The 27285-nt window shown below is 45.1% G+C and overlaps 1 protein-coding gene across 2 annotated transcripts in view; it reads left to right on the forward strand.

The window, feature by feature from the left end:
- The window catches only part of LRMDA (leucine rich melanocyte differentiation associated), a 1136435-nt gene that overhangs the window by 18658 nt on the left and 1090492 nt on the right, over window positions 1–27285 (forward strand). Inside the window, exons 3-4 of one of the 2 annotated variants that reach the window (XM_071068789.1) lie at window positions 12519–12678; window positions 15705–26378. The exons of the other annotated variant lie outside the window; for it this stretch is intronic. Coding sequence (XP_070924890.1) covers window positions 16728–17696 — 969 coding nt within the window. The 5' untranslated portion in view covers window positions 12519–12678; window positions 15705–16727 and the 3' untranslated portion in view covers window positions 17697–26378. Of the gene's footprint in view, window positions 1–12518; window positions 12679–15704; window positions 26379–27285 lie in introns of those variants that run through there. 2 annotated transcript variants of the gene reach the window in all.

The raw sequence follows: 27285 nt of genomic DNA on the forward strand, positions 1-27285 counted from the left end.
TCTTTCTTTTTTTTTTTTTTTAAAGCTCCTCCTCCAGACCCATCATTATGGAGATCAGCTACATGCCCCCACTTCTGCACCACCTCCCCTAAGTTCCTTGCTGAGTTTATACAGAACCCAATTTTTCAGTCTCCTGGGTGTCTGCTTTTTCTCTGGTTCTGAAGAAACAAGAGACGGGTAGAACAGGGAAGACCAACAAAAGAGGTTTAAAAGAAAAAAAAAAAAATCACCAAACCATTCTTGAGGTAAAGCAAGACTTATTAAAAACAATTGGAGGGAGGGCAGGAGAGGGGGTGTTAACCCCCACACGGCCCATTTCCTGCAGCTGGAGAAGTGTTTTAAGAAAATGCACCATTGTTAAAACTTTCTTTTTCCTTGATGGATTTATTTATAAGGTAGAGAAATATTTTCCCCGTAATTGGGTAACTCTTAATAGTAGCAATTGCATATTTATCAGTGTGAGGGGCTGTTATTAATGTAACTGTCAGGCCCAAACACATTTCTGCATTAAATCCATTTAGTATGTGCATTATTCGGGCTCGAATGTCACCGGGACATCAAAGCCCCGTAGGCATGGAGAGCTCAGTGCCCTGCTGTGGCTGCCGAACAGGCCCTTGATCAATAAATGTAACATGTTAATGCAGAGCAAATAGAATAAAAGATTTCTTTGACAAGACATGAAAAATCACCTTGTGGCAGCTGGCATGTGATGCCGTTTCTGGGGAGACACTAGCAAAGTTGATCTGACAAGTAAAGAGGAGAGATGATGGTTGTAAGGTGCTTTTGTTTCAAACTTCTTTCTTGACCTGTCAGGTTTTGAAGGCGCCTCAATGGCTCTTTTTTGTCATGTGAAAATTGTAGTCTTAGGTAGTTATGAAGCAGTTATCTCTTCTCAAATTGTGAATGCTGCTGTTTAATTGATTCACTTAGCATTTGAAACTGTCACGCATTAATAATTGCGAAATCCTGTAGATACTGCGTGAGTGTGTCATGCTTAAATGTGTAGTTATCAGAAAATTAATATCCTTAATGAACCGGTGCTTTCAAACTAACATTGCATGAAATCTCTTTTGCCCTTTCATTTGCTGAAGCCACATCCGCCAGTTTGCCGAGAATCACCTCTCGACAGTTTGCTTTCTTGATGCCCGACAAATGCCAGCTTTGCTGTGGGTACATCGCGTGCTCAATGACAATAAATATAGTAATTATACTGGAGTTAGTAATTAACATAATTGTAGTCAATTACGACAAATACAGTGCAGAGCTAAATAAATGAGAGGGGAGAAATTAGCAAGCTAATTGATTTATCTTTACTTGGCTTTCTATTACAACTGGCAGGGCTGTTTTTCTTGGGGTAGGGGGAGAGGAGGGGAGAAAAATTCCCCACAAGGATTGTTTACAAATAACTGATTTTGTTTTGAAGTTGCTTTTGACTTATTACACTTCATCCCCCACCCTGCTTCTAAGGGGAAAAAAAGAAAAGAGAGAATTTAAATGCCAAGGGAACATTTTGTTAATTTAGCCACATCAAGCTGAATGCTGCAGCTAAGGCAAGGCAGGATTTAACTTTCGCTACGGCTTGAGGAGTTATAATTTTTTCTTCTCAGCTATTGCTCTGGTAAAAAAAAAAAAAAAAAAAAAAAGCATTTTTTGGTGTGTGTGTATGTGTGTCTTCTAAGTCTCCATCGGTGACATGGTGCTGTGCTGGATAGTACATTTGGGGGTTACATGTGCATGCTAATTTGCTCAATTCTGTGCCGTTGGCTTGGCGTAAGAAGTGGGCATGTTTTCCTTGGTTCAGTCCCACTTGGTCTTGTTATGCCTTTTTCCTTCGGTACCCAAGGAAGGGAAGGAGGAAAGAAGTGGCCAGTGTTGTTGGAGAGGTCAAGGGAGGGGCTCCAGTGTGGACCCCCTGCTCACTTCCTCCTTCACTACACTTCAGGATTTGCCTGGGGTCCTGGGCTGTCACACTCCTGAGGCTGCGTGGAAAGTTTTTGTTGGGGTCTCAATGCCCGTTTATTTCGAGCTGGTTTATTCTGTGCTGCCTGGAGCTCTGGTTAATGGTGTTTATCGCGTGTCTCTGTTCTTTGTTCACCCTTTTCAATGTGATTGCCGTTCATGCCGCTCAGGGAGAAACTGCATGTTTTGAGACTTGGGGTCACATCATAGCCTTGTTTTTTCTTGCAAATTTTAGAACAGGATTTTTTTTTTTTTCCTTTGCTTCTTGACACAAGATAAGGGCTAGTGGCCAGAGCCTTTTTTGGATCGGGTTTTAAAACCTGACGCTTGTCTTACCCAAGGTTAAAACTCAGTGATTTGGGGATATGACTTTGTTATTTTTTTTAAACGTATCTAGTATCCATTGTCAACCTTACCACCACCCTAGGTTATTCCTCCGAAAATTCAGCAATTTAGCAAAGCAAAGATTTGTTTAGCTCTTCTTCCTGGAGATTTCACTGGATAGGTTTCTAGCCTGACTTGAAGGGAGTTTGAAGCAGCAATTTTAATTCTGTATTGTGCATATAGAATCCTTCATGACCTCATGCCAACTGCATTAAAAAAGCTGCCTGTATTTTATTTCATTGGGATGCACTTGGACACTGCTTAGTGTGGTCACTTGATTTGGAAGTCAATTTCTGATATGAAATATTTATATACAAGGAAGCATTTAAATTATTTAAAGTTTACAAGCATAATAGTCTTTCCGATGAAGTCTCAAATTATTTTAGTAATTGTGGGGATCTTTTGAGAGGAAAAGACTTGTATATTTGGTGTGGCCGGGTGGGGGTAATGATACCTGGAACCTCAGCCTGATTTAGTTTAATACGGGTCAAAGAGAAATCAGATTAGTCATATATGCAGCTTTGTTTACCCAAAAAAGATAAATTCCAGATATTATCGTATACCTCCAACAGGGCATCCTTCTGTGAGTGCCTTCAGAGACAGAGAGAGAATATGTGTGAAGAAGAGCTCTGGCGGTTGACCTTTGTCCAAATGTGGCATTTATAGTAGTTTTGTCTCTGCCTGGAGTCTCTACCGAGCTGCCGGTTTCCTACTCTGTCTTTTCTTTTGAATTCATAGCAAACATGAGTGGGGAAAAACATAGGTTGATGGCAAAGGAAGCTTTTTTTCATTTTTATTCCTTTAAAATTAAAGTTGTGCTAATTGAAGCTAGCTTTAGTTTGTCCCTGTACTGCTTAAGAAATGAAAGCATGGGATCATTTAGATGTATTCTTTTCAAATAAAATGCTGTTTACAAAGGTGCCATTTTTTTCCCCAAGACTTTTCTATTTCACTTCGACATACAATCCTCTAGAGGTTTAAATATGTGAGTTTTGAGGTGCTTTGTTCCTCAAAAACCCTAATATGTTTTTTTCTTTTAATATTTGTTCTGCTTCAGCTCTGTCGATTGAACGTATTAAAATGCATTTTGGGGGTTGGTGGAGCAGAAGGTGAGAGGGGATGGGGTGCATTAAGAGCTTTTGCTGACTTCTGAGGAGATAGGTGGTTGGGCATTGCCCACTCGCATGTCGTATGTCGGGGTACAAAGTTGTGATCCCTTTTCTCACCCATCATAGGGGCCATGGCTGACACCTCTGTAACAAAATACATAACCTGTCTTATGCAAGAGAAAAGCATAACAAATGTATTTAATCAAAGTTTTATGTGACCACAGAAACCTTGTGAACTGAAGGCCCCAAAACCCAGGGAAAATGATCCGTGTCTATGCTAAGGTTTGATCAAGAACGGACAGCCATGTAGAAATGTGATTGGACAAAAGGATATGATCTAATGGTAACAGACTGAGGGAGTAGGGAATCCAGCAAGGCCTGCCTATCTGGATTCTTCTTGGCCTCTCTGTGTAGCATCCTTCTTCCTGGCTATAGGGCAGGACGCGTCTGGAATAAGGGTCTTATGACCAACTGTCAGACAAGGTAGGTCAGAGAATTTCTTGTAGCCAGCTCCTGCACAGAAAGGTGGGGGAAGGTTTGAGTAATATTTTTAGGTTTTATGGTTTGTTTTGAGGGAGAGGGGTTCTACTTTCTATGGACCCACCTTGGGGAGGAGGAATTCTGGCTTCTGCAACTCTCATTTTGGGGAAGCAAAAGGGGCAGGAGACGGTCAGAGAGGCCTTCCATCTGAGGCAGCCTCTGAGACCTTCCAGTCTCCTTTAGTTCCAAGTACTCAGCACGCCAAAGCACCATACTCTGGGGTGTCGTTTTCTTTTTTATCTTTTTTTGTTTTGAGACGGAGTCTCGCTCTGTGGCCCAGGCTGGAGTGCAGTGGCGCCATCTCGGCTCACTGCAAGCTCCACCTCCCGGGTTCACGCCATTCTCCTGCCTCAGCCTCCGAGTAGCTGGGACTACAGGCACGTACCACCAAGCCCGGCTAACTTTTTGTAATTTTAGTAGAGATGGGGTTTCACCGTGTTAGCCAGGATGGTCTCGATCTCCTGACCTCGTGATCCGCCCGCCTCGGCCTCCCAAAGTGCTGGGATTACAGGCGTGAGCCACCGCGCCCGGCCTGGGGTGTCGTTTTCTGAGTCCTAACACAGTCTTTAAGTTGGTGGGTGGGGGGGGGGGTGCATTGGAATTGCCTGGTGGGCTTTTAGTTTTATTCCAGTGACTTATTTTTCAGAATGTATTCCCTATCTCTTCTAAGCACTTCCTCCGAAAGCGCAGTGAGCCAGGAGCCTGGGTGGCAGCTGTCTTAACCTGTGCTGGCAGTTGGATCACGAGTCTGTCCTGGTTGGCTCACATGAATTCTTCCCAGATGCCTGAGGTGGACCAACATCACAGAGAGCTAACCATTCTTCCAGTTGTAATTGGATATAGCAAATCAGTACTCTGAATTCAACTCTTTCAGGCTGGACTTTGGCAAGAAAAATCAGCCTTACCTGGGGTATAGAAAAATGGAGCCTGGCAGTGGCTCCTGAAAGTCTTTTGTCAAGTGCTCTGCCTCTGAGGAGCACTGTATTTGTTCCAGCTTGTGTCGTGAAGCTCAGAAGAATGACAGTAGGGGTAAATTTAACCATACACGCCAAGGCTTTTCTTATCTTCTTCCTCTTTAACTGGTGGGTAGAAGTCAGGCCTGGGCCACTTATGTTTTGGAGGATGCCAGTAGGGTTATAGTGGTCTTTCTAGCTGCCTGGTACAATGGGACCCCTCCTTGGAGGCACCTGAGCTAGGTGATCTTTCTTTAGGGTCTTGTCATGGCTGGTACAGGCATGGCAATAGACTAATCCTTTGACTAAATGAGGGTGGGAACTGCCCAGAATAGCATGATTTCCCCAAAACTGTCTTCAGATGTACTCAAAGACTGAGAACTTGACTACTGTCCCTTGCAGGTCTCCTCCTATTTATTGTAGATACATAGATATTATTGTATACCTTCAGATATCGAGAGAGTTCCTGCAAAGGCCCCGATGTTGGGTTCCCAGCTTGTGGACCTTATGCCTGTGATGTTTCCCCATTTGAAAGCTCGCATGCTCAATGTGGAGATAAGGCTAATACAGGTAAAATTATTAGAGAACAATGTGGGTCCATGGTCAGATTCTCCTTGTGGACTTTGAGAACCTTGCAGTTCTCTCCTACTGGGGAACGTAGTGACTTTGTCTACTGCCTGGGAAGCTTATTCTCTTTGAGCTGGCATTGGGGAGCTATACATGGAGCGGAGGGTTCCCAGCCAGCCAGCCCAGCAGAGCAGGTAAAATGACCCAGGTGAATCCTGGGTTGGCTCCTAGACAGATGCATACCTTATGTACACACAGGATAACACAGTCCAATTAATTGCCAGGAGTATAATAGAGGTTCTCATGCCCAAGAAGTTCTCAGAAGGGAGAACATCTTCAAAAGAAACTTCATGAAGAAATTGAGACCTGAGCCACCTCCTGGAGGGAGGGCAGGATTTTCCATGCTGCCTTAAGACTTCGGAGCTTGTACAATGTCAGGGCTTTGGGACCAGGATTTTCCTGAGTGGGAATGGTGATCTGTATGCCCTCAGGGGTGGGTTGGAATCCAGGAGAAGTGAAATTGGAGAACAGGGTAAGTTTCTTCCCACACCCAAAGACAGAAACCCTTTTGCTGTGTAGCGTAGTGGGGATTCTGGGATGTAGAAGCTGGCCATGCCAGAGTCTTTCAGGGAGGCCAGCCAAGTAAGGACTCGAGGTATGGGTTCTCCCACCAAACCTTCACCCTGGAGTGACAGGAGTTGCGGGGGAGACAAGCCACCTCCAGCTGGTGGAGGGCAGCCCGGTCCCAGGCTGAGCAGGGCCTGCGTTTCGGCCCTGACACATATACGCAGCAATTATGCTGTTAGAAGGGTCACGGTTAATGCAGTTCTTCCAAGACTTCTGCCACAAGAACATGCCTCTTCACACCCCGCAAGGCCCTGTGGGCTGGCTTTGTGCTTGTTCAGAAGGGGAGGAACTAAAACTTGAAACCTCATCTTTCAGAAATTGCATTTATTATCACTTTCCATGCCACAGTGTTTCTGCAAGGCCAGCACTTAGGGGTACATTCTCCCCTGGGAGAATTGGTACATTATTGGTTCTGTGAATGCCTTAGGGCCTTTGCAGGATCTCTGTCTCCCATTGAAATGTATGCTTTTCCAAGATGGGATAACAGCTTCACTTTCAGAAGTGTCCAGGACAGGGTTATGCACTAGGTAGGTGCCCTCTATCAGAAGACACAATCTAACCTGGAAATTCTTCATTTGCTAAAATGGATTTTATTTTATTTTATTTCATTTTTTGAAAAAGAGCTTGCTCTGTCGCCCAGGCTGGAGTGCAGTGGCACAATCTTGGCTCACTGCAATCTCTGCCTCCCGGGTTAAAGTGATTCTCCTGGCTCAGCCTTCTGAGTATCTGGGATTACAGGTGTGCGCCACCACTCCGAGCTTATTTTTGTATTTTTGGGAGAGTCAGGGTTTCACCATTTTGGCTGGGCTGGTCTTAGATTCCTGACCTCAAGCGATCCACTTGCCTTGGCCTCCCAAAGTGCTGGGATTACAGGCATGAGTCACCTTGCCTGGTGGTAAAATGGATTTTAAAAAAACATGGCAATTGCTTATTTTAGAAGAGGTAATGGTACTGGTGACTCCTGTTCATCTATCAGTTTTCCCTGATGACCTTCTTGAATCTTTATGGCAAGCACGGTGTTCTTTCCAGCTTAAAGACAGAGAACAAAAATGTGCAGAGGTTAAAAGGCTTTCCCACTGGTCAGTGGGGGACCAAGATCTAAACGCAGCTTTCCCTGACTACAAAGTCCACTGTTAGCTCCTACACTGTATTCTATTTGATTGTATGTTTCCCCCAATTCGAATTCATTGTTGTCCTAAGATCTTTATCTGGCAAACTAGTTAGTGTAGGTTGACTGAGAAGAGGAAAATTGTCTTCCAGGTTCATGAGAAGGGGACAACCCCTACAGCATAGTGGGGATTCTGGGAAGTAGAAGCTGGCCATGCCAGAGTCTTTCAGGGAGGCCCGCCAAGTAAGGACTCAAGGTATGGGTTCTCCCATCAAACCTTCACCCTGGAGTGACAGGAGTTGCGGGGGAGACAACTACGGCTGCTGCTGTTTTGTTTTCTTCCCAAACTTATATTTGACCTTATTGTTTTTTCAGGAGGAGATAAAACTGTAGGCACTGAGGCTTTACATTAAATAATAGTATTATAAAAGTCCACAGAAAATCAGCTTACATTTTATTGTTCTGTTCCTTTATGCCCCACCAGTTTTTGGTTCCATCTCAGATATGTTTTAGTCCTCTTGCTGCTGCTGTTTATCTGGACAGCATCTTCCATCAGTTACGGGCAAAGAATACTGTCCTTTTTTCTCACTGCTGGGAGTGTTTCTGGGTCAGAGGAGATAGGTGATTTGAATGCAAATGCGCTGTAAATCACTAACACTACATAACTGTAATGCATTACTGCCATTTTTTCTTTTTACTTTTAATTGAGGAACTGAACTCTTGCTAGTTTGAAGCTCAGAGACATTGTTGGAGACCAAGAAGCTGGGGTAGTTCTGGCTGGAGGATGATCTGGTAGAAAAGCAAGGAGATCATTAAGACACAAGATGCCTGAGTTTTGACTATTTGTCTTTGTTCCATCACAAATTATCTGTGAAATATTGAGTAGGTCATTTAATCTCTGTTGTCATTTTCCAGACAGGGGATAGAAGGGGCTATGAAGACCAAATGAAATATTAAATGTAAAAGAGTTTTGTTCCTGTAGAAGATATACTGAAAGAGTAGATATCCCAAAAGTAGTTTATTTCATTTTTGATTCTTTTGACTTTGAGCAGGTTTATCTTTATGATTATTTTACTTGGGGTCCTATGGCATTTGTTGTTTATAGATTTGGTTTGGCAAAGTTAGGGCTCTGTGGCGGGGGGCGGGGGGGGGGGTCTACTTCCTGCCAGACTGTAGATTGCAAAGTTATGGACTTGGGTCTGAATGGCCAGGTTTCTCTTGGACCAGGACAACTGGGAGTGTAACATTTTCCAATTCAATTATGTTTTAAAAGGGAAGAGGGAGGAAGCAGAATCTTCATTAGAACAAAATAAACATGATGATTATTAGCAGTCATAGAATACTAAATAAGGTATGTCATTATAGTAAGATTTTAAGAAAACCAGATGTCAGAGTAAAATTCCTTATCTTATTTAATAATTTTGAGGCATGATTTTTATGTAGTTGTACCTCTGAGCTCAGAGAAGAATTTTATCACCTAACCCTCCACAGCAGTTTCAACATAGATGCACCCCACCCTTCCCCAATTTGCTCCTCCACAGACTGTACCTGATGGGACAGCTTTCCGTCAAGTGTGAGGAACTGAATTTACTCTTCCTGCCTTGGGCTTGGGGAACAGTTATCTTCCTGGTTCATGTACGTATCAAAAGGAAGATCATAGACCTTGCAAGGAGCATGCGGCTATTTCTACAACCGTAAAAAAACCTCCCATCTGATTTTTTTGTCTTTACTAACAGTTTTCATTTTATGCAATTTCTGATCTACCTTGAATTGAATGGTTCAGTTTTAACTTCAGGGTCTGCTTTAGCTTTTTTTTTTTTTTTTTTTTCTTTTAAGGACTTGTTAGAACCTCTCATGGAAGATGATTGTAAAAATCACGTTTAGGCAGTGCACAGCAAGGTGGAATGTGGAAATTTGAAATTGATTTAATATTAGGAGAAAAACTCCCTGCTTTTAGAATGTTAACTAGTCAGATTGGCCAGGCGCAGTAGTTCATGCCTGTAATCCCAATACTTTGAGAAACTGAGGCTCACTAGAGGCCAGGAGTTCGAGACCTGCCTGGGCTGAACATAGTAAGATCTTGTCCCTACAAAAAATTTAAAAATTAGCCAGGCATGATGGCACACACTTATAGTCCCAGCTACTCGGGAGGCTGAGGTGGGAGGATTGCTTGAACCCAGGAGTTTTGAATTCTGCAGTGAGCCATGATTGTGCCATAGCATCATGGAAGTGGGGCCTCAACCATACCTCTTTATCACAGTGCTCAACTTCTCCTGGGATCTCCTATGCTATGCTTCACAAAATCACATGCTTCCAAAGAACCTTAGGTTGGTTTAATCTAGTGGTTTCTAGCAGCAGAATCCTTGTCAAACAAATTATAGAAAGCCCATTTTGGAATACAAATATATATATTTTTTAAGCTCAGCAAAAATAGTGAAACTATTCAGATGAACACTGGGTGTCTCAGTTCATTTTGTGTTGCTAGACAGTAAACCTGAGATTGGGCCATTTATAATGAACAGAAATGTACTGGCTTATGGTTCTGGAAGCTGGGAAGTCCAAGATCTAGGGGCTGCATCTGGTGAGATCCTTCTTGCTACATCTTCACATGATGGAAGATGCAAGGGCAAGGGAGCAAGTGATTGAACTTGTAGCCTCAAGCCTTTTTATAATCTGTATTACTCCATTCATGAAGGTGGAGTTCTCATCACTCTTATTAATAAATGCCTCGTACTAGGCTCCACCTCCTAACACTGTTGCATTGGGGATTAAGTTTCCAATACATGAACTTTGGGGAACACATTCAAACCATAGCACTGGGTTTGGTATTAAGGTTAGAGACAAAATGCAGTTTTATACTGGTCCCAGCATTCAGATTATTCTTGTATTTGGGTTTGAGTGTGCAACATTTAAATGTCAATACACTCAGTTAAGTATTTGCAAATGGTGACAGTTACTTTCCCCTTAAAGTTCATCTTGTAATATCAGGTTATTCTTTAAATAATTGTAAGAAGCAGCTATATTTTGAAAAGTGAGTTAATGTGATAGTGTAAGTTAATATGGCAGTATCTTCTAGTGTGTTAAAATTTGGTGTAGTATGTCTTTGGGAGTGCATACTGCTTTTTAAATTACGTTTTTTTAAATGGTTAAAATAATTTAAAAGTTAAATTCAAACGAATCAGTTGGAGAAACTCCAAAAGCCCCCTGTGGTACCCTAGGGTTCCATGGAACACGGTTAGAAAAACACTGGTCTAACATTTTCTTTCAATGAAGGAAATTTGAGACTCAGAAAGTGCAAATGGTAGCTTGGTGTTATGTAATAGGAAGTTAGGCCAAATAAATTTTTACTTTTTAAAATTAGTTTTTCAAGCTGCTTTTAATTTTATTTTTTTGATTATAAGATAATACTCATTTTATAAAAGTTTAAAAATACAGAAAAACATACCAAAGGAAATTAAAAAAATCCATAATATTTATCCTGAACAATAACTGAAAGGACACAAAGATAGATGTGTACCCGCCCCCCACCCGCTACACCCTTGTTCTGCTCTCTAATCTTTGCACATACCAGAGATTTCGTAAGTTCTCTGAGTTCCTGGTTTTCTGCACGTACCAGAGATTTTGTTTTGCACATACCAGAGATTTTGTAAGTTCTGAGGCAAGGTCACAAGACGTGTTTAAGTAAGATAAACTCTTGCTGCCATAAACCTGCTCTCCCGCCTCAAAGTTTGAACCAAAATATCAGAAATGGCGGGAACCAATCATAGTTAGCCAAATCGCCTTGTTCAAACACTAGCCAATCATATATCTGATTTGTATAATAACTCTATGCCCACTTTTCTTAGACTATATAACACTGCTCGGAGCTCAGTGGGGGAGCTCTCCTGCCCGTCTCGTTTCACGAGCGAGGGAGAGTTCCAGGTTCGAACCTGTAATAAAGATCCTTGCTGCTTAGCTTTGACTCTGGACTCTGGTGGTCTTCTTCGGGGAATAAACGGTCTGGGCATAACAAATGGGGGCTCGTCCGGGATTTCCCCCAAGCCCACCAGACCCCCAAGTCAATGGATCTTAATCTGTAGGTAAGCCGGCTTTGTCACTGTCTCTGTCTTTGTCTCTGTCTGTCTCCCTGAAATTTCGCGAAATCCGTAATCTGTAATCTGTATTGGTCTGTTTTATAAGTGGCATGGTCTTGGCGGACGCGCTAAAAGACAGCCACTCGGGACTGGTGGGAGACGTCCCCCAGTGCCCATCTGGGGGCCTCCATCCTTGGTTGCCCCGTCTGACTCAGGTCGGAAGTCCGACACGCGCTCGCGAAGGCTCATCGTTTCTCACTGTCTGTCTGTTATTGTTAAGTGTTAAGTGTAAGTCCAAAACGAAACATAAAACCTTTTCTTCCCCTTCCAGGACCGGACCTGTCGGATACTCCCCTCTGCTTCACACTCATTTTCGTCCCTCCTTCTCTTTGTAGGAGCAGTCCAAAGATGGGCAACAACCAGAGCACGCCGCTCTCACTCCTTGTTACCAATTTTAAGGATGTGAAGGCTCGGGGGCGTAACTTAAGCGTAGAACTAAAGAAGGGAAAGCTAGTTACTTTCTGCCGTTCGGAGTGGCCCTCTTTCGGCGTAGGGTGGCCCTCCGAAGGAACTTTCTGTCTCTCTATTATTACTAAGGTAAAAACTAAGATTTTCCTGCCAGGGCAGTCAGGACATCCTGATCAAATTCCTTATATTCTAGTGTGGCAAAATCTTGTGGAAGACCCACCGCCCTGGATAACTCCATTCATCCTTGAGCCTTGCAAGGTCCTAGTAATGCGACCTACAAGACAAAGGACTCCCTCTGCTCCCTCGGCCCCTGTGCTGCCAGACAGCCAGGACCCCCTAATGTTAGAACCCACACTTCCCCCACCATATCCGCACCTTATCCCGCAGGACCCAGTCCCCCAGGGTGGTGCTTCCGTAGAGGGAAACCGAGAAGCGGAAGCAGCCGAGAGCGAAAGTAACCCGGGGGGGGCCGGCTGGCCGAACGCGAGGCCGCGTACTGCGGGACCAAGCTTCCCGACTCCCTGACTCCACCGTAGCCCTGCCTCTCAGAGAAATAGGATCGCTTGATGATACCGGGCTCTCCCGTCTCATGTATTGGCCTTTTTCCACTAGTGATTTATACAATTGGAAGTCCCAAAATGCTCGGTTCTTCGATAATCCCAAAGATCTAACATCGTTGTTAGACAGTGTCATGTTTACTCACCAGCCAACCTGGGATGACTGTCAACAGCTCCTCCGAATCCTGTTCACAACAGAGGAGCGGGAAAGAATCCAAGTTGAGGCCAGAAAGCTGGTTCCAGGAGATGACGGCCAGCCAACTGCAAATCCTGACCTCATTAACGCGGCTTTTCCTTTAACCCGGCCCAGATGGGACTACAACACAGCAGAAGGTAGGGGACGACTGCTCATTTATCGCCAGACTCTAATGGCGGGTCTCCGGGCTGCAGCTCGCAAGCCCACCAATTTGGCTAAAGTATATTCTGTGTTACAAGGTAAGACAGAAAGCCCTGCTGTGTATTTAGAGAGATTAATGGAAGCTTTCAGACAGTATACCCCTATGGACCCGGAAGCACCGGAAAATCAGGCTGCGGTAGTAATGTCCTTTGTAAACCAGGCAGCATCAGATATTAGAAGAAAACTCCAGAAATTAGAAGGTTTAGAGGGAAAACAGATTCAGGACCTCCTTCAGATGGCCCAGCGAGTTTATAATAATAGGGATACTCCAGAAGAAAAACAGTTCAAGGCAACCAAAGAAATGACCAAAGTTTTAGTGGCAGCTTTCCCCCAGGCAGGGAATGGCCAAAGCAGAAAGCGGACAAAGCAAGGCTCTAGGCAAGGATTAGAAAAGGATCAGTGTGCTTATTGCAAGGAACGTGGTCACTGGATTAAAGACTGCCCAAAGAAACGGAGACCAGCTAACCCTACCTCCGTACTCGTTACCCAGGACTCTGACTAGGGAAGACGGGGTTCGGACCCCCTCCCCGAACCCAGAGTAACTTTGCAAGTGGAGGGGTCCCCAGTTCGCTTCTTGGTCGATACTGGGGCGGAACGCTCAGTCCTAACCAAACCAATTGGAAAAATGTCTAAGAAAACATCCTGGGTGCACGGGGCCACAGGCATCAAAAAATACCCCTGGACAACCCAGAGGACTGTAGACTTAGGAACGGGAAAAGTCTCCCATTCCTTCCTAGTCATCCCAGAGAGCCCCTGCCCTCTACTAGGGAGGGACTTGCTGACCAAAATGGGGGCCCAAATCCACTTTGAGCCAGAAAGGCCCAAGATAACTGATTCCCAAAACAGGCCAATATCTATCCTGACTGTCACCTTAGAAGATGAGTACAGACTCCATCAAGAGCAAAAGCCCCCCGATCAGGAAATTGACTCTTGGCTCCAGCGTTTCCCTGAAGCGTGGGCAGAAACTGGGGGCTTAGGGCTAGCTAAACATCGACCTGCCATATTTGTGGAAGTTAAGCCAGGGACGGACCCGGTTCGGGTTCGGCAATATCCTATGCCCCTGGAGGCAAGAGAAGGAATTACGCCCCATATCTGCCGACTCCTAGACCAGGGAGTCCTACGGGCTTGCCACTCATCCTGGAATACTCCACTGTTACCTGTTCGTAAACCCAACAGTACGGACTACAGGCCAGTACAGGATTTAAGAGAAGTTAATAAAAAGGTCATGGACATACATCCCACTGTGCCCAATCCATACACCCTTCTGAGTGCGTTACATCCCGAAAAACAGTGGTATACCGTTCTTGATCTAAAAGATGCTTTCTTCAGCCTTCCTCTGGCTCCCAAAAGTCAAGGACTCTTTGCATTTCAATGGACGGATCCTGAGAGGGGCATCAACGGTCAGCTAACATGGACCAGGCTGCCACAAGGGTTCAAGAACTCGCCAACCCTGTTTGATGAAGCCCTTCATGAAGATCTGGGTGAGTACCGGCGGCAACACCCTGAAATAACTCTTTTGCAATATGTTGATGATCTCTTAATAGCAGCCAGATCCCCGGAAACTTGTGTTCAAGGGACTGAGGACCTCTTGAAGACTCTGGGGGAGCTAGGCTACCGAGCCTCAGCAACAAAGGCTCAGATCTGCAAGTCAGAGGTAACTTATCTGGGGTACCTATTAAAAGGGGGGCAACGCTGGCTAACCAAAGCCCGAAAGGAAACAGTCCTACGCATCCCTAGACCCCAGTCAACACGGCAAGTGAGAGAATTCCTGGGGTCGGCAGGGTTCTGTAGGTTATGGATACCCGGATTTGCTGAGTTAGCCAAGCCCCTATACCAGGCAACAAAGGAACGGCAGCCCTTCAATTGGACGGAAGAGGCTGAGCTGGCCTTTCAACAAATCAAAACTGCCTTGTTATCAGCCCCTGCGCTGGGGCTCCCTGATGTCTCCAAGCCCTTCCACTTATACGTAGATGAAAGTAAGGGTGTTGCAAAAGCCGTGTTAACACAGTACCTAGGCCCCTGGCAGAGGCCAGTTGCCTATTTGTCAAAAAAATTAGATTCAGTGGCTGCTGGCTGGCCACCCTGCCTGCGGATAATCGCGGCGACTGCCCTAATGGTCCGAGACGCTGATAAACTTATCATGGGGCAAGAGTTGCGCGTTATAACCCCGCATGACATTGAAGGCGTCCTCCGGCAGCCGCCGGACCGATGGATGAATAATGCCCGGCTCACCCACTATCAAGGACTGCTGTTAAACCCCCTCAGAATAACTTTTCTGCCCCCAACCTCTTTAAACCCTGCTTCACTGCTGCCAAATCCAGACTTGGATGCCCCGTTCCATAAGTGCACTGAGATACTGGCTCAGGTGCATGGGGTGCGGGAGGACCTGCAAGATCGTCCGCTCCCCGACACAGAACTCACCTGGTTCACTGATGGCAGCAGCTATGTCCACCAAGGCCAGCAGTATGCAGGAGCGGCTGTAACGTCAGAGACTGAGATACTTTTTCAGGATGGACAGAAGCGTTCCCAACTAAGAGAGAAACTGCTCAGGTTGTAGCAAAGAAAATTTTGGAAGAAATCCTCCCCAGGTATGGCTTTCCCGTCCAAATAAGGTCAGACAATGGACCAGCCTTCGTTGCTAAGGTAAGTCAGGATTTGGCTTCCATTCTTAGGGCAAATTGGAAATTACATTGTGCTTATAGGCCCCAAAGCTCAGGACAGGTAGAAAGGATGAATCGGACTCTGAAGGAGACCTTAACTAAATTGACCATGGAGACTGGCGCTAATTAGGTAGTACTTCTCCCCTACGCTCTGTTCCAGGCCCGAAATACCCCTTACAGACTGGGCCTCACACCATATGAAATCATGTATGTCAGACCCCCACCCCTGGTCCCCAGTCTAAAAGATGACTTACTCAAACCTGAAACTGAAAATGTCTCTGAGCTCCTGTTCTCCTTACAAGCCTTACAGAAAATTCACCAGGAAATTTGGCCCAGACTACGAGAACTGTACGAGGCAGGACCTCCGCCGACGCCTCATCCGTTCCAGCCGGGAGACTAGGTCCTAGTCAAGCGCCACCGGCAAGAAACTCTTCAACCCAGGTGGAAAGGACCACTGCAAGTACTCTTGACTACTCCCACCGCTCTCAAAGTAGAAGGCATCACTTCGTGGATCCACTACACACACGTCAAACCAGTGGACCCAACATCCGACCTTCTCGAGCCGTCTGGAGCACCGGTTACATGGACTGTAGACAAAGCTAAGAACAATCCCTTAAAGCTAACCCTGCGCCGTCACCCACATAGCCGTAACCATGTCTAGCTTGCCTATGCTTTTATGCCTTATACATCTGACTCTCCTAACTGCTGCGCCGTCTAATCCCTATGTCTGGAGGTTCTGGCTCTATGAGAACAAAACTCACCCCGGGGAAACCCCCCAAGTGGGTAAACTGCTAGCTAGTGCAGACTGCCCCCCCTCCGGGTGCAATACTCCAATTTACCTCAATTTCACTAATTTCCAAATTGCCCAACCGGGGATACCCATGATTTGTTTTGAATATGATCAGACTGAATATAATTGTAAGAATTATTGGTGGCACCAGAATGCAGGTTGCCCATACCACTATTGTAAAATGCACTCAGCCAGGGTATAGGACGAATACCCGAGAAAGTCTAACCTCCTCAGGACTCGCTACCCGACAGGGACTCCCAACATATTCACTTGGATAATAACAGATCCAGGGCACTCCTGGTGGACATCGCCCCAACATGGGGCAGTCTACTACGATGCCAGTAGTAGCTGGCCTAGTAGCCACCTGTACTTGTGGCGGAGTCTAGTCCAGATTCGACCCTTAATCCATACACAAATCCACAGACAGGAAACCAAGCTATCACAAGACTTGCAGCCCTTCTCCTGGCTAACCCTATTACAAGAAGGGCTAGCATTCGCCAACCTCACCGGTTTAGGCGACCTGTCCTCTTGCTTTATGTGTGCAACCTTAGGAAGACCACCATTAACCGCTGTTCCCCTTTCCTCCCCACCCACAAACTATATGCCAGATTCTAATTCATCAACAGTTGCAATACCTGATGTAGCCCTGTACCGTGACCCATACCAAGAGAAATACCCCTACTGTTATTCAGCATTTAGTAGCAGCCTCTGCAACCAGACGGCTACATGCCCTAATAGCCCCATACGTGCTCCCCCTGGTGTATTCTTCTGGTGTAATATGACTCTGTTAAAAACTCTGTCCAAAAGCATCTCTGACGGACAGTTGTGCATCCCTGTTACACTAGTTCCCCGACTGACCCTGCTGACCCCGGCAGAGTTCATAGGCTGGGCAGGGACTGCCCCAACTGAAACTGCGCGACATAGACGAGCAGTTTTTCTACCACTAATTGCCGGAATATCCTTAACCACCTCTGTCGTCGCAGCGGGGTTAGCAGGAGGGGCCCTACAACACTCCATGATAGAAAACGACAAGCTGTTACAACAGTTCTCTGTTGCTATGGAAGACTCCGCCTATTCCCTAGCCTCCCTTCAGCGGCAGCTCACCTCCCTAGCACAGGTCACCCTTCAAAACCGCAGAGCCTTAGACTTACTCACGGCTGAGAAAGGAGGTACCTGTATGTTCCTCAAAGAAGAATGCTGTTTCTATATAAATGAGTCAGGGTTAGTTGAGGAAAGAGTCCAACGCCTACACGAACTAAGCTTAGAAATGAAAAAGCAACAATTCACTACAGCCGCTAACAATTGGTGGAGCTCTTCAATGTTTTCCCTTCTGGCACCCCTTTTAGGCCCCCTAATGTCTTTACTACTTCTATTCACTATAGGCCCCTGTGTGGTAAATAAAATTTTACAATTTGTCAGAGAAAGGTTTGATACCATCCAACTAATGGTCCTCCGTAGCCATCACCAGCCTCTCCTGCACCCAGAAAGTGAGGCTGTATTATAAGACTCTGGAAATCCAAGATTGGACATCCAGTTACTTATGAGAAGGGGGAAATGAAAGGACACAAAGATAGATGTGTACCCGCCCCCCACCCGCTACACCCTTGTTCTGCTCTCTAATCTTTGCACATACCAGAGATTTCATAAGTTCTGTGAGTACCTGGTTTTCTGCACGTACCAGAGATTTTGTTTTGCACATACCAGAGATTTTGTAAGTTCTGAGGCAAGGTCACAAGACGTGTTTAAGTAAGATAAACTCTTGCTGCCATAAACCTGCTCTCCCGCCTCAAAGTTTGAACCAAAATATCAGAAATGGCGGGAACCAATCATAGTTAGCCAAATCGCCTTGTTCAAACACTAGCCAATCATATATCTGATTTGTATAATAACTCTATGCCCACTTTTCTTAGACTATATAACACTGCTTGGAGCTCAGTGGAGGAGCTCTCCTGCCCATCTCGTTTCACGAGCGAGGGAGAGTTCCAGGTTCGAACCTGTAATAAAGATCCTTGCTGCTTAGCTTTGACTCTGGACTCTGGTGGTCTTCTTCGGGGAATAAACGGTCTGGGCATAACATAACCACTATTAATATTGGAGTATGTATAAATTTTTACAAAATTGGGATCAGGCTGTATATAATGTCTTGACTTCTGTTTTTTCTCTTAATGTCACTTTTTTTTTTTTTTTGGTTAATATGGTTTGTTAGTGATTACATAATATCTTTTCACATAAATGTGCCATAATTTACCCATTTTCTGATTGATTGATATATTTATATATTTTCCACTTTTTGGTGTTATTAAGACATGCTGTGATGAACATCTTTGTCTGTAAATCATTATTTCACTGTTTTCAGTGTTCTCTTTGTTTCAGCAAGATAATTTCACAAAGAGTGAAATTACTGAATTAAAGATCATTATAACAAAAAAGGCTTCCCATGAAGCCCTTGCAAGGGAAAATAAATACCTATTTTCAGTCATAGCTAGGTTTGTGGTTGAGGCCCCTGTAACAAAAGACAGATTAGTAAGAGCATACCAATTTATTTAATAGAAATTTTACGTGACACAGGAGTCTTCAGAAATGAAGACCCAAAGAAACAGGTAAACCTGTGTATTTGTTATGCTAGGTTTGATGGAGAAGTGGCTCATTGTGGAGAAGTGTGATTGGAAAAGAAAGCATGATCTGTTGATACGGAAACAACTTAGCAAGGCCTGTTTGTCCAGTTTCTTCTCTGTGTCCCTGGGTCTTCAAAGATAAGGGTGTTTTTTCCTTTGGGTATAGAGAGGGCACCTCTTTAATGAAGGGCTTCTTTTTTCAGAAGTGGAAGGCAGGAAAAGATCAGAGGATGATCTTCCTAGGTTTCATGGCCTACTTAGGGGAGAAGGGCAGTGGAAGGTGAGAGAGACCTGCCTGCTTCTGCTGTTTTCTCAAATGCCAAGGTACTTTGGGGGTAGCCTGTCCTGAATCCCATCACCCCTATTGGATTCTTCCTCCATCTCTCCTAGGGAGAGTCTAAGGGTTGGAGTTTTCTCCTTCCCTAAGGAGATGGAGGATGAGAGCTCAATATGAAAAATAATCTCGAGCATTTTGATCCAAGCCTATCCATGTTTCCTCTCCACAGGGGAATGCTTGTGTATGCTTACACTGGTCCAAACACAGGAAGACTTGCAGATCTGCAGAACACCTCGTGGGGAGGGGAAAGCTGTTTTTCATTCAAGGCTGGCTCACTTCTGAGGCCGCTGCTGGGACAGGGAACTCCTAAGGCTCACTTTGGGTAGGTGTTTGTCAAAGGGGGCATTGGCCAGAGCCCTATGAGGCGGCGGCCAGGCTAGTGAAGGAGGCAGAGTGAGGAACTCAAACCATTTTCAGCTTTTCCTTTGCAGACCCAACCTTTTAAGCATACCTACATTTACCTGCAACGGCAATCGTTTTGCATTTTAATGACAAATCAAGTACGCTAACTTGCATTTGAAACGAAAGTGCCTTAAATGTCTCTGGCTGTCAGAATGAGATGTTAGGAGCTTGATGAAAAGCGAACAAAGAAGACAAAGTATGAAGCCTGGATACAGTGCAAAATGAAATAAAACCTTGTATGGCCTGTCAGGGGTGTCAGTTGATATTCATATCTAAAGCACATTATAGCATTACTTTGCAGCTCATAGCTTACTCATCTGTCTTTTTTAATTCATCACATTCGAGCCCACATCTTTTAAGTCTCGTGTGTCAACAATGGAAGAAATCTGTTAATTGACAAATGAGTGTCACAAATGTGAATTGGTGCCTTTACATCAGCGGCAGGTGTAGTCTCTTTTGTTTTTTGTTGGATCTATTATTGGCATAAGCCAGTGTAAGACATCTGTCTTTGTCGGAATGAGAAATGACAGGCCTTCTTGGCTGTCATTGTCTTAGTGCGTGCTCATTCTGTGAGATACTGTATAAAGATAAAATGTCAGTTAAAAGAATATGAAAAACTATCTGGAGGAAGTCCTTAAATTACTCAGAGAGGGGATCCGGGAATTGGGGCTGGAATTGAAATCTGAGTGTTTCAGTTTGTATCTATCACACCTATTTAAAAATAATATTTCCTGAGTAACAGGATGAGGTTATCAGCATTTAGGAAAATGTTATGTTGTGCCAGTATAATTAGCTTTATAAGGTGGGGAGAACATCTACCTTTGCGAGATATGAATTTATTTATTATAAGGTCATCTCTCAGACAAGTACAGAATTGTCTCAATAAAAACATTCCAGGTAGGATTCTGGGCATTGATTTGCATGTGTTTTGAGATATTGAAATTGTTCCTCTTCAATTTCTTTTTCGGTTATATTCCTATCTGAGACTGATGAGAAGCATAATGAAATAAAAAGCAGCAGTTGTAGAGTGATGAGACAATTAGTGGGGAGCAAACTGTTAGTATCACTGAGCTCCTGGTGGGTTTAGATGCCGGCAAGTTCTGGACACCTGAGGCTCCGTTGTTAACTCCAGTTGCTGCTGGTGAGAGAGGAGGCAGTGGGTCTGAGGGTGGAGGAATGCTCCTGCACCCTCTTCTCTCTGCTTCAGCCCGAGCTGGAGAGCTTGGAATTTTAGAGTTGGTAAGGACAGGATGACCTCAGCTGGGCATGTCTTGAGTATGGGATGGGTGGGCTCTAAGGGGTGCTTCCCAAACTTAAGCGTGCACACACATCCCCGGGGAACTTGTAAAAATGCAGTGTCTAATTCAGTAGGTCCGGGATTGGGCCTGAGACTACATTTCTAACAAGTTCCCAGGGGATGCTGACCTGCTGCTTATACCCGAATTGAGTGTCAAGGAATTCAGTCCATTCCTCCCACAGACCATCTGAGAGGCTCCTGTAGACAATGTGGGGTGATGAGCTGAGAGGAGTCTTTGGATACTGGGGTGGACTACACTGTTCTGGATGATTTCTTTTTTTTTTTTTTTTTTTGAGATAGAGTTTCACTTTTGTCGCCTAGGCTGGAATGCAGCGGTGGGATCTTGGATTACTGCAACCTCCACCTCCTGGGTCCAAGGGAGTCTCCTGCCTCAGCCTCCCAAGTAACTGGGATTACAGGTGCATGCCACCACACCCGGCTAATTTTTTTTTTTTTTTTTTGAGATGGAGTTTTACTCTGTTGCCCAGGCTGGAGTGCAGTGGCGTGATCTTGGCTCACTGCAACCTCTGCCTCCCAGGTTCAAGTGATTCTCCTGCCTTAGCCTCCTGAGTAGCTAGGATTACAGGCATGTGCCACCGGGTCCGGCTAATTTTATATTTTTAATAGAGATGGGGTTTCTCCAAGTTGGTCAGGCTGATCTCGAACTCCCGACCTCAGGTGATCCTCTCACCTTGGCCTCCCAAAGTGCTGGGATTATAGGCATGAACCAGTGTGCCTGGCTAATTTTTGTATTTTTAGTAGAGACAGGGTTTCTCCCTGTTGGCCAGGCTGGTCTCGAACTCTTGACTTCAGGTGATCCACCTGTCTCGGCCTCCCAAAGTGCTGGGATTACAGGCGTGAGCCACTGCGCCCATCCTGTTCTGGATGATTTCTGTGCCAAAAATTATTTCTTCTGTAGAAATGTTTCTAGTCCCTTCAGAGCAGGCTGGGATCCATTGATTTTTCTCTAGTTCTCTGGAGCTGTAGGGGTGGGGAACAGGCGCCTCTTTCCTAAGTCCAAGTGACCTAGCCTTCTTCGAAAGGCTTGGCTGTGTGTGTTGGTGTATGTGTTTGTGTGTGTTGGGCACATGTGCTCACTGTGGTGAGGACATGTACTAATGTTTGTGTTAGCAGAAATTATGTGTTTTTGTGTATACTCGAGTGGTGTGTTTGTGGATAGGCATGTAGCAAGACTATGTGTACACTAGTTTATGTGTATGATATGTAAACACACATGTTAGCTGTATGCTTAGGGTTGGGCATATACCAAATCTAGAGGAAAGGATGAGACAGAGGAAGGGGGGGACTTTGCCAAGAGGAGCAATAAGGCTCCGTAGCTGATACTCATTTGAATAATCAGATCGATGGGATTACGTGAGGAAGAAAGGAACGGCATGAGGATCTGCTGCTGGGGCTAAAATGGAGTCCTTTGGTGTCATTAGTCTTTGGTAAACATATTTGCCTCCAAGGTTCCTCCTGGCACACTGCTGTGGAGCTGACTACAGTGTTTATTTTCGAATGGAATAGACCCCCGGCAAAGTTAGACAATACTACTGGGATCAGGGGAAGTCCTCAAATTATCATCAGAGGATCAAGGAAGGGCAAAATATGTGCAGCCTCAAGGCCACTCTCCTCCCTTTTCTTTTTTATTTCAGCTGGAGCTATGACTCAAGAGAGCACAAAGCCACCTCTTTTCTTTTCACGTAAACTAATAATGAACTAATGAGTAATTGGGAGGATGAAACTGGTATTTTGCTGAGGGAACTCAGGAAAGCTGATGGTTCTTTTTCCAGACTTTTCACTCCTTCCCCGGGGCCTCTTCCTTCTTCCTTCCAGATTCTGTGTCCCACAGACCTTTTCCTGGCTGACCCTTAAATACTCTGCTGTGGAGGAAACTTTAATTTTGTTTTTTAAATCAAAACAAGGCTTACCTGAAGAGGGTGAGGCAACCCAGAGAGGAAGAAAATCGTCTCATCTGAAAAAGGGATCTAAGTTGCAGCAGAAACCCTTGTCACTGTAAACTAGAATGGAATGTTTTTGTCACGTGGAGAGAGGCCCAGTTTGCTTTCTGTGGAGGTGAATTAGTAAAAAGGAAATTGCCAGAGTATACGTGTATCCTTGCACATGTCTTCTGTTCGCCTTCTAAAAATGGGCAAAGCACGCACATCTATCTTGTGTTTATCCATACACAGGTCTGTGCGTGCAGACACAGGCCAGATCCACATGCAGACATCCTTTTGTATGCATACTGTGGGACTAGGTACATAAGAAGACCATTTTACGTGCCCTCTCTTGGTTTTTCATTGCCAGCTGTCACGGAGAATCTGAAACAGACAAAAATTTATTGGGTAGTATTTAGAAACATGTCGGTGGTAATGACTGCAGCTCTGATTTCAATTAACACCCACTAAATTTAGGCTAATGCAGCACATTTGTAGACCTGTTGAACATGCTTGGCATCATGTTGCAAAAATCTGAAGTGGTCATGGTTTAAAAAACATTTCATGCTGACCGCTGCTTTCATCCTTCCCCCTTCCCCCAATCTGGCATATGGTAGCGGGTTCCCCTGTGAAATGTAGAAACTTCAAAATTCTCTCAGTTTGGATTTTTATAAAATGGCCTTTCAGTTGCAGAGAGCACAGTTAAAGTTTTAGCGTCCAATCTTGCTTAATGAAATACTACTTTGGAGTTCATAATTCATCATTTCTCACACCCTGCTCACCCCCTTTTCTGACTATTTGGGTGAAAACAGCTGGGGAAGTACTGTATTTTATGATTAAGGCACTAAAAGATTAGCCGTAGGCACTGCCCATCCGTGGGGCTACAGAATTCAGGCTGCTGACAGCAGATCTGTTTTGAATCGGACTCAGATTAAAGTGAGTGAAAATCATTTGGGGGCTAGGGCTCGAAAGGTCACACATGTGATGAATTGTGGGTGCTTGCCTGGCTTCCCAGGCAAGAACCGTAAGCAATTATTAAATGCCATTGTGCGTTAGGAAGGGTTGGTTGGTGGTGACTTTGAAATTTTCCAGAAGCAAGCCTGGGAGATTGCAAAAGGTAGTGTAAAGTGTTGGATGGGAGAGGATGTGGAGGGCTGTTGCTTAATTTTGGGGGGAGATTTTAATTCCCTTCCCATCTTTGTTTTTTCCTGGGTCTGTAGTGATAGAACCATCATTTCAGGGGGATGGGGTGGGTCTGTGGGGGAAGCCTCTATGGTACCATTTTTCTTTGCCTGGTAAGTTCTTCAGTTGCCCCCTGCTTTCTCTGGGTGCTGTGGGAATTGGTGGTTTTCCGCCAGCCTTGAGCTGTTCTGTGAGCATTAACATACCTTTATAGACAACCTCTTTTTCATCCGCTGAAGCCATCTTGAGCTACCCTGGCCAACTGTGTGGCCAGCAGAGATCGATAGAAAGTCTGGGCTCATTCCCTCCTGAAGGTGCAGGACTTGGAGTGTCTTGGATAAGTGAGGCTGTGCCCTGCCCCCTCCTCAGCATTTTCCATCTGAGGTGATGCAGCCGATCCCTGTGGACAGAGTCCAGAAAGCCCCTTCATCACAGAAAGGAAACACCCCCTGCTGAATCCACCCTTCTCATATTTGACCTGGATCTCTCCCACCTCTAAGTCCTCACCTCTTCCCTAGATTCTCCTTTTCTAGCTTTTGGGAATAAATCTCTCTGAAAAGGAAAGAAAAAATTAAAAAAACCAAACCCCAAACTCAAATAGGTTTAGTTGGTGATTTAGTGGCTTTTTTTTTTTTTTTTAGTGACTCAGTTGATTTATTCAGCAGTTACCAGATGCTTGCTGTGTGTGATGTGGGGGTTTAGGCGTTAGAGATGCAAAGATGAGTAACACTTAATAGAGGAGACATGAAGAAATAGGTGACTGCAACCCAGCCAAGGGAGGACATCCTGAGAGATGCATTGAGTACGACGACATAGACACGTGGCAGTTGGCCCATTCCTAGAGGGGGTGGGAAGGGGTCCTGGAGTCAGAGTCTGAAGTGACCAGCAGGCTGAACCGTTCGGGAGGCTGAGGAGGACATTTCAGGCAGTAGGGCAAGTGTGAGCCATGGCAGGGAAGGGTGGAACAGTTGCAGCCAAGGCTTGGCTTGCCCTGGTGAGTGACTTCCCCACCTGCCATTACTTGACCAGCACAACATTTGGCCCCTAGTTGTCTCTGTTTATTCAGAGAGCGCATACTGAGTGTCTAAGTTGTGTGAGTAACTGTCCTAGGTGTTTGAGAAGAAGAAGAAGACCTCGTCCTCTGTTCCCCTTATTTGCTCCTACTCTTCTTTCTCTTCTTTTTCCCTCCTGAATTTCTCCCACCTTTTGCCTGTCTTCAAGATAAGGAATTATGATCAGTCAGGGTAAGAGAGGGCAACAAAGGGTATGGCCTCCCCAACAAGTATCTAATGTGATGGGTTCCTGGAAGACCCCATGCTTGCATGTGGATAAATTGTGGGGACAGGACTGTACACCAGACATCAAGATCGCAAAGTCGGGCAGGCGAGGTGGCTCATGTCTGTAATCCCAGCACTTTGGGAGGCCGAGGTGGGGAGATCACAAGGTCAAGAGATCAAGACCATCCTGGCCAACATGATGAAACCCCATCTCTACTAAAAATACAAAAATTATCTGGGCGTAGTGGCAGGCGCCTGTAATCCCAGCTACTCGGGAGGCTGAGGTAGGAGAATCGCTTGAACCTGGGAGGTGGAGGTTGCAGTGAGCCAAGATCGCGCCACTGCACTCCAGCCTGGTGACAGAGTGAGACTCCATCTCTCTCTCTCTCTCACACACACACACACACACACACACACACACACACACACAGTCGCAAAGTATTACTTACTCATACTTAGGTAGAAATGGCTGACAGTGGTATAAAAATCTCCAAGGACTATCTGCACATTTCCATAACTGATCCTAATGTTCAAGTATTAATGATGGAGCATCAGTAATCTGGGACCAGGCAAAAGTATTTGATTTTAGGGGAGAGGTTGGGGCATTGATAATAGCCCCAAAGGACTTCACATAAATGGTTGTCAGTTTCCCCCATACATAAGTTCCTTTGCTTCCCATGGTCTTTAGTTAACTGAATTATTTTTTTGGGGTGTGGGGTGGGGTTGGGGAAGACTGTTGACCATATCCAAGGATGTAAAAAGAAGGTCCATTAGGACTGCCATGCTATCTTCGTTTCTTTGTTACTGTGTGGTCATTGCATGTAGGGGACAGGGCAGCTATAGTCTCTAATCACAGAGATCTCTCTGGAAAGAGTCCTTCCAGAAGGAAGATTTGCTTTAAGAGATACCCAGGGTGATGAAACAAACACCTCAGCAGTAGATTCCCCTTTGCCGTGGCCCCAGTGCTCATGGGTTAGAGTTGGTTTGGTATTTTCTTTTGTGCTTGAGGTTCTGCACCTGAAATGATGTTAGTCACTTTTTGGTCCAATGAACTTGGAATGAAAGGAAATTTTTTTCTCCAGAGTAGGTTTTTACAGGTCTTTGGGGGGCTGTCGGGCACAGGATTTGGGAGGGGGGAGGGTGGGAAGAGAATGCCAAGCCCTGCCGGGGGTGGAGTGGGGAGGTAGGGGCCTGTCTGTGTTACTCGTCCATGGCGGCCGTCCAGCCTGTGGCCTCTCTTGCACAAAGGCTTCGTTCTGATTAATGGCACTCATGTCTTGGAGGCATGGATTGTATTAGACCTTGTTTAAAAGTGCTCGATATACATTCACTTCCCCTGGAAGTGCACCAAACTAGGACGAGAGGAAAAAAGGGAGCGAGAGAAAGGCCCTGCATTTGGAAAGGGTAGAAAGAAAAGCTTTTTTTCGTAAATGCTTTCTGTGACTTTCTGTACTCTTCGAGGCATTATCTCTGCAGAGTTCCTATGGGAGTGCAAGGGGAAAAAGTGAAGACAGACGTCTTGGGAAAGAAAATGGGTTTCCCTGCCAAAACTGGGAGGTGGTGCTGGCTCTCTTGGTTTTTTAGAAACTCCAAGAAATCTGCTGACATTTTAAAGGAAAAAAAACCAGAGATGATTTATGATGACATCACATGTTGCCCAAGCAGATCCTGTGAGAGGAAAATGGCTTTCATAGAGAGCATGTTGCAATAAAGAAACAGTGAGTCACTGGGGGAGCATCACCAATTGAAATGCCTTCAGTTATTTGCCCTAACTGCCCCCCAATCCAACCAAAGGCATTGGCAGCTTCTGGGCCCTTGCTCTAAAGAGATTCAAAGAGCTGAACCCAGAGCGTGTGCTGCTTTCTGTTTCCACATCTCCGTCTCCGTCCCAACCCCTTTCTGATGACTGATTTCATTCTGCATTTGTTCTTAGCTTCCTGTCAGCTAAGGTGGGTGTGCAGGTGTTGCACTGGCTGCCCATGTGAGTGTATGTGTGTGTGTGTGTGTGTGTTGAAGGGTGTGCCGCCCCATGTATCAAGTGGT

This window comes from Macaca nemestrina, chromosome 9 (assembly GCF_043159975.1).
Source record: "Macaca nemestrina isolate mMacNem1 chromosome 9, mMacNem.hap1, whole genome shotgun sequence".
In the NCBI taxonomy this organism is placed as follows: Eukaryota; Metazoa; Chordata; class Mammalia; order Primates; family Cercopithecidae; genus Macaca; species Macaca nemestrina.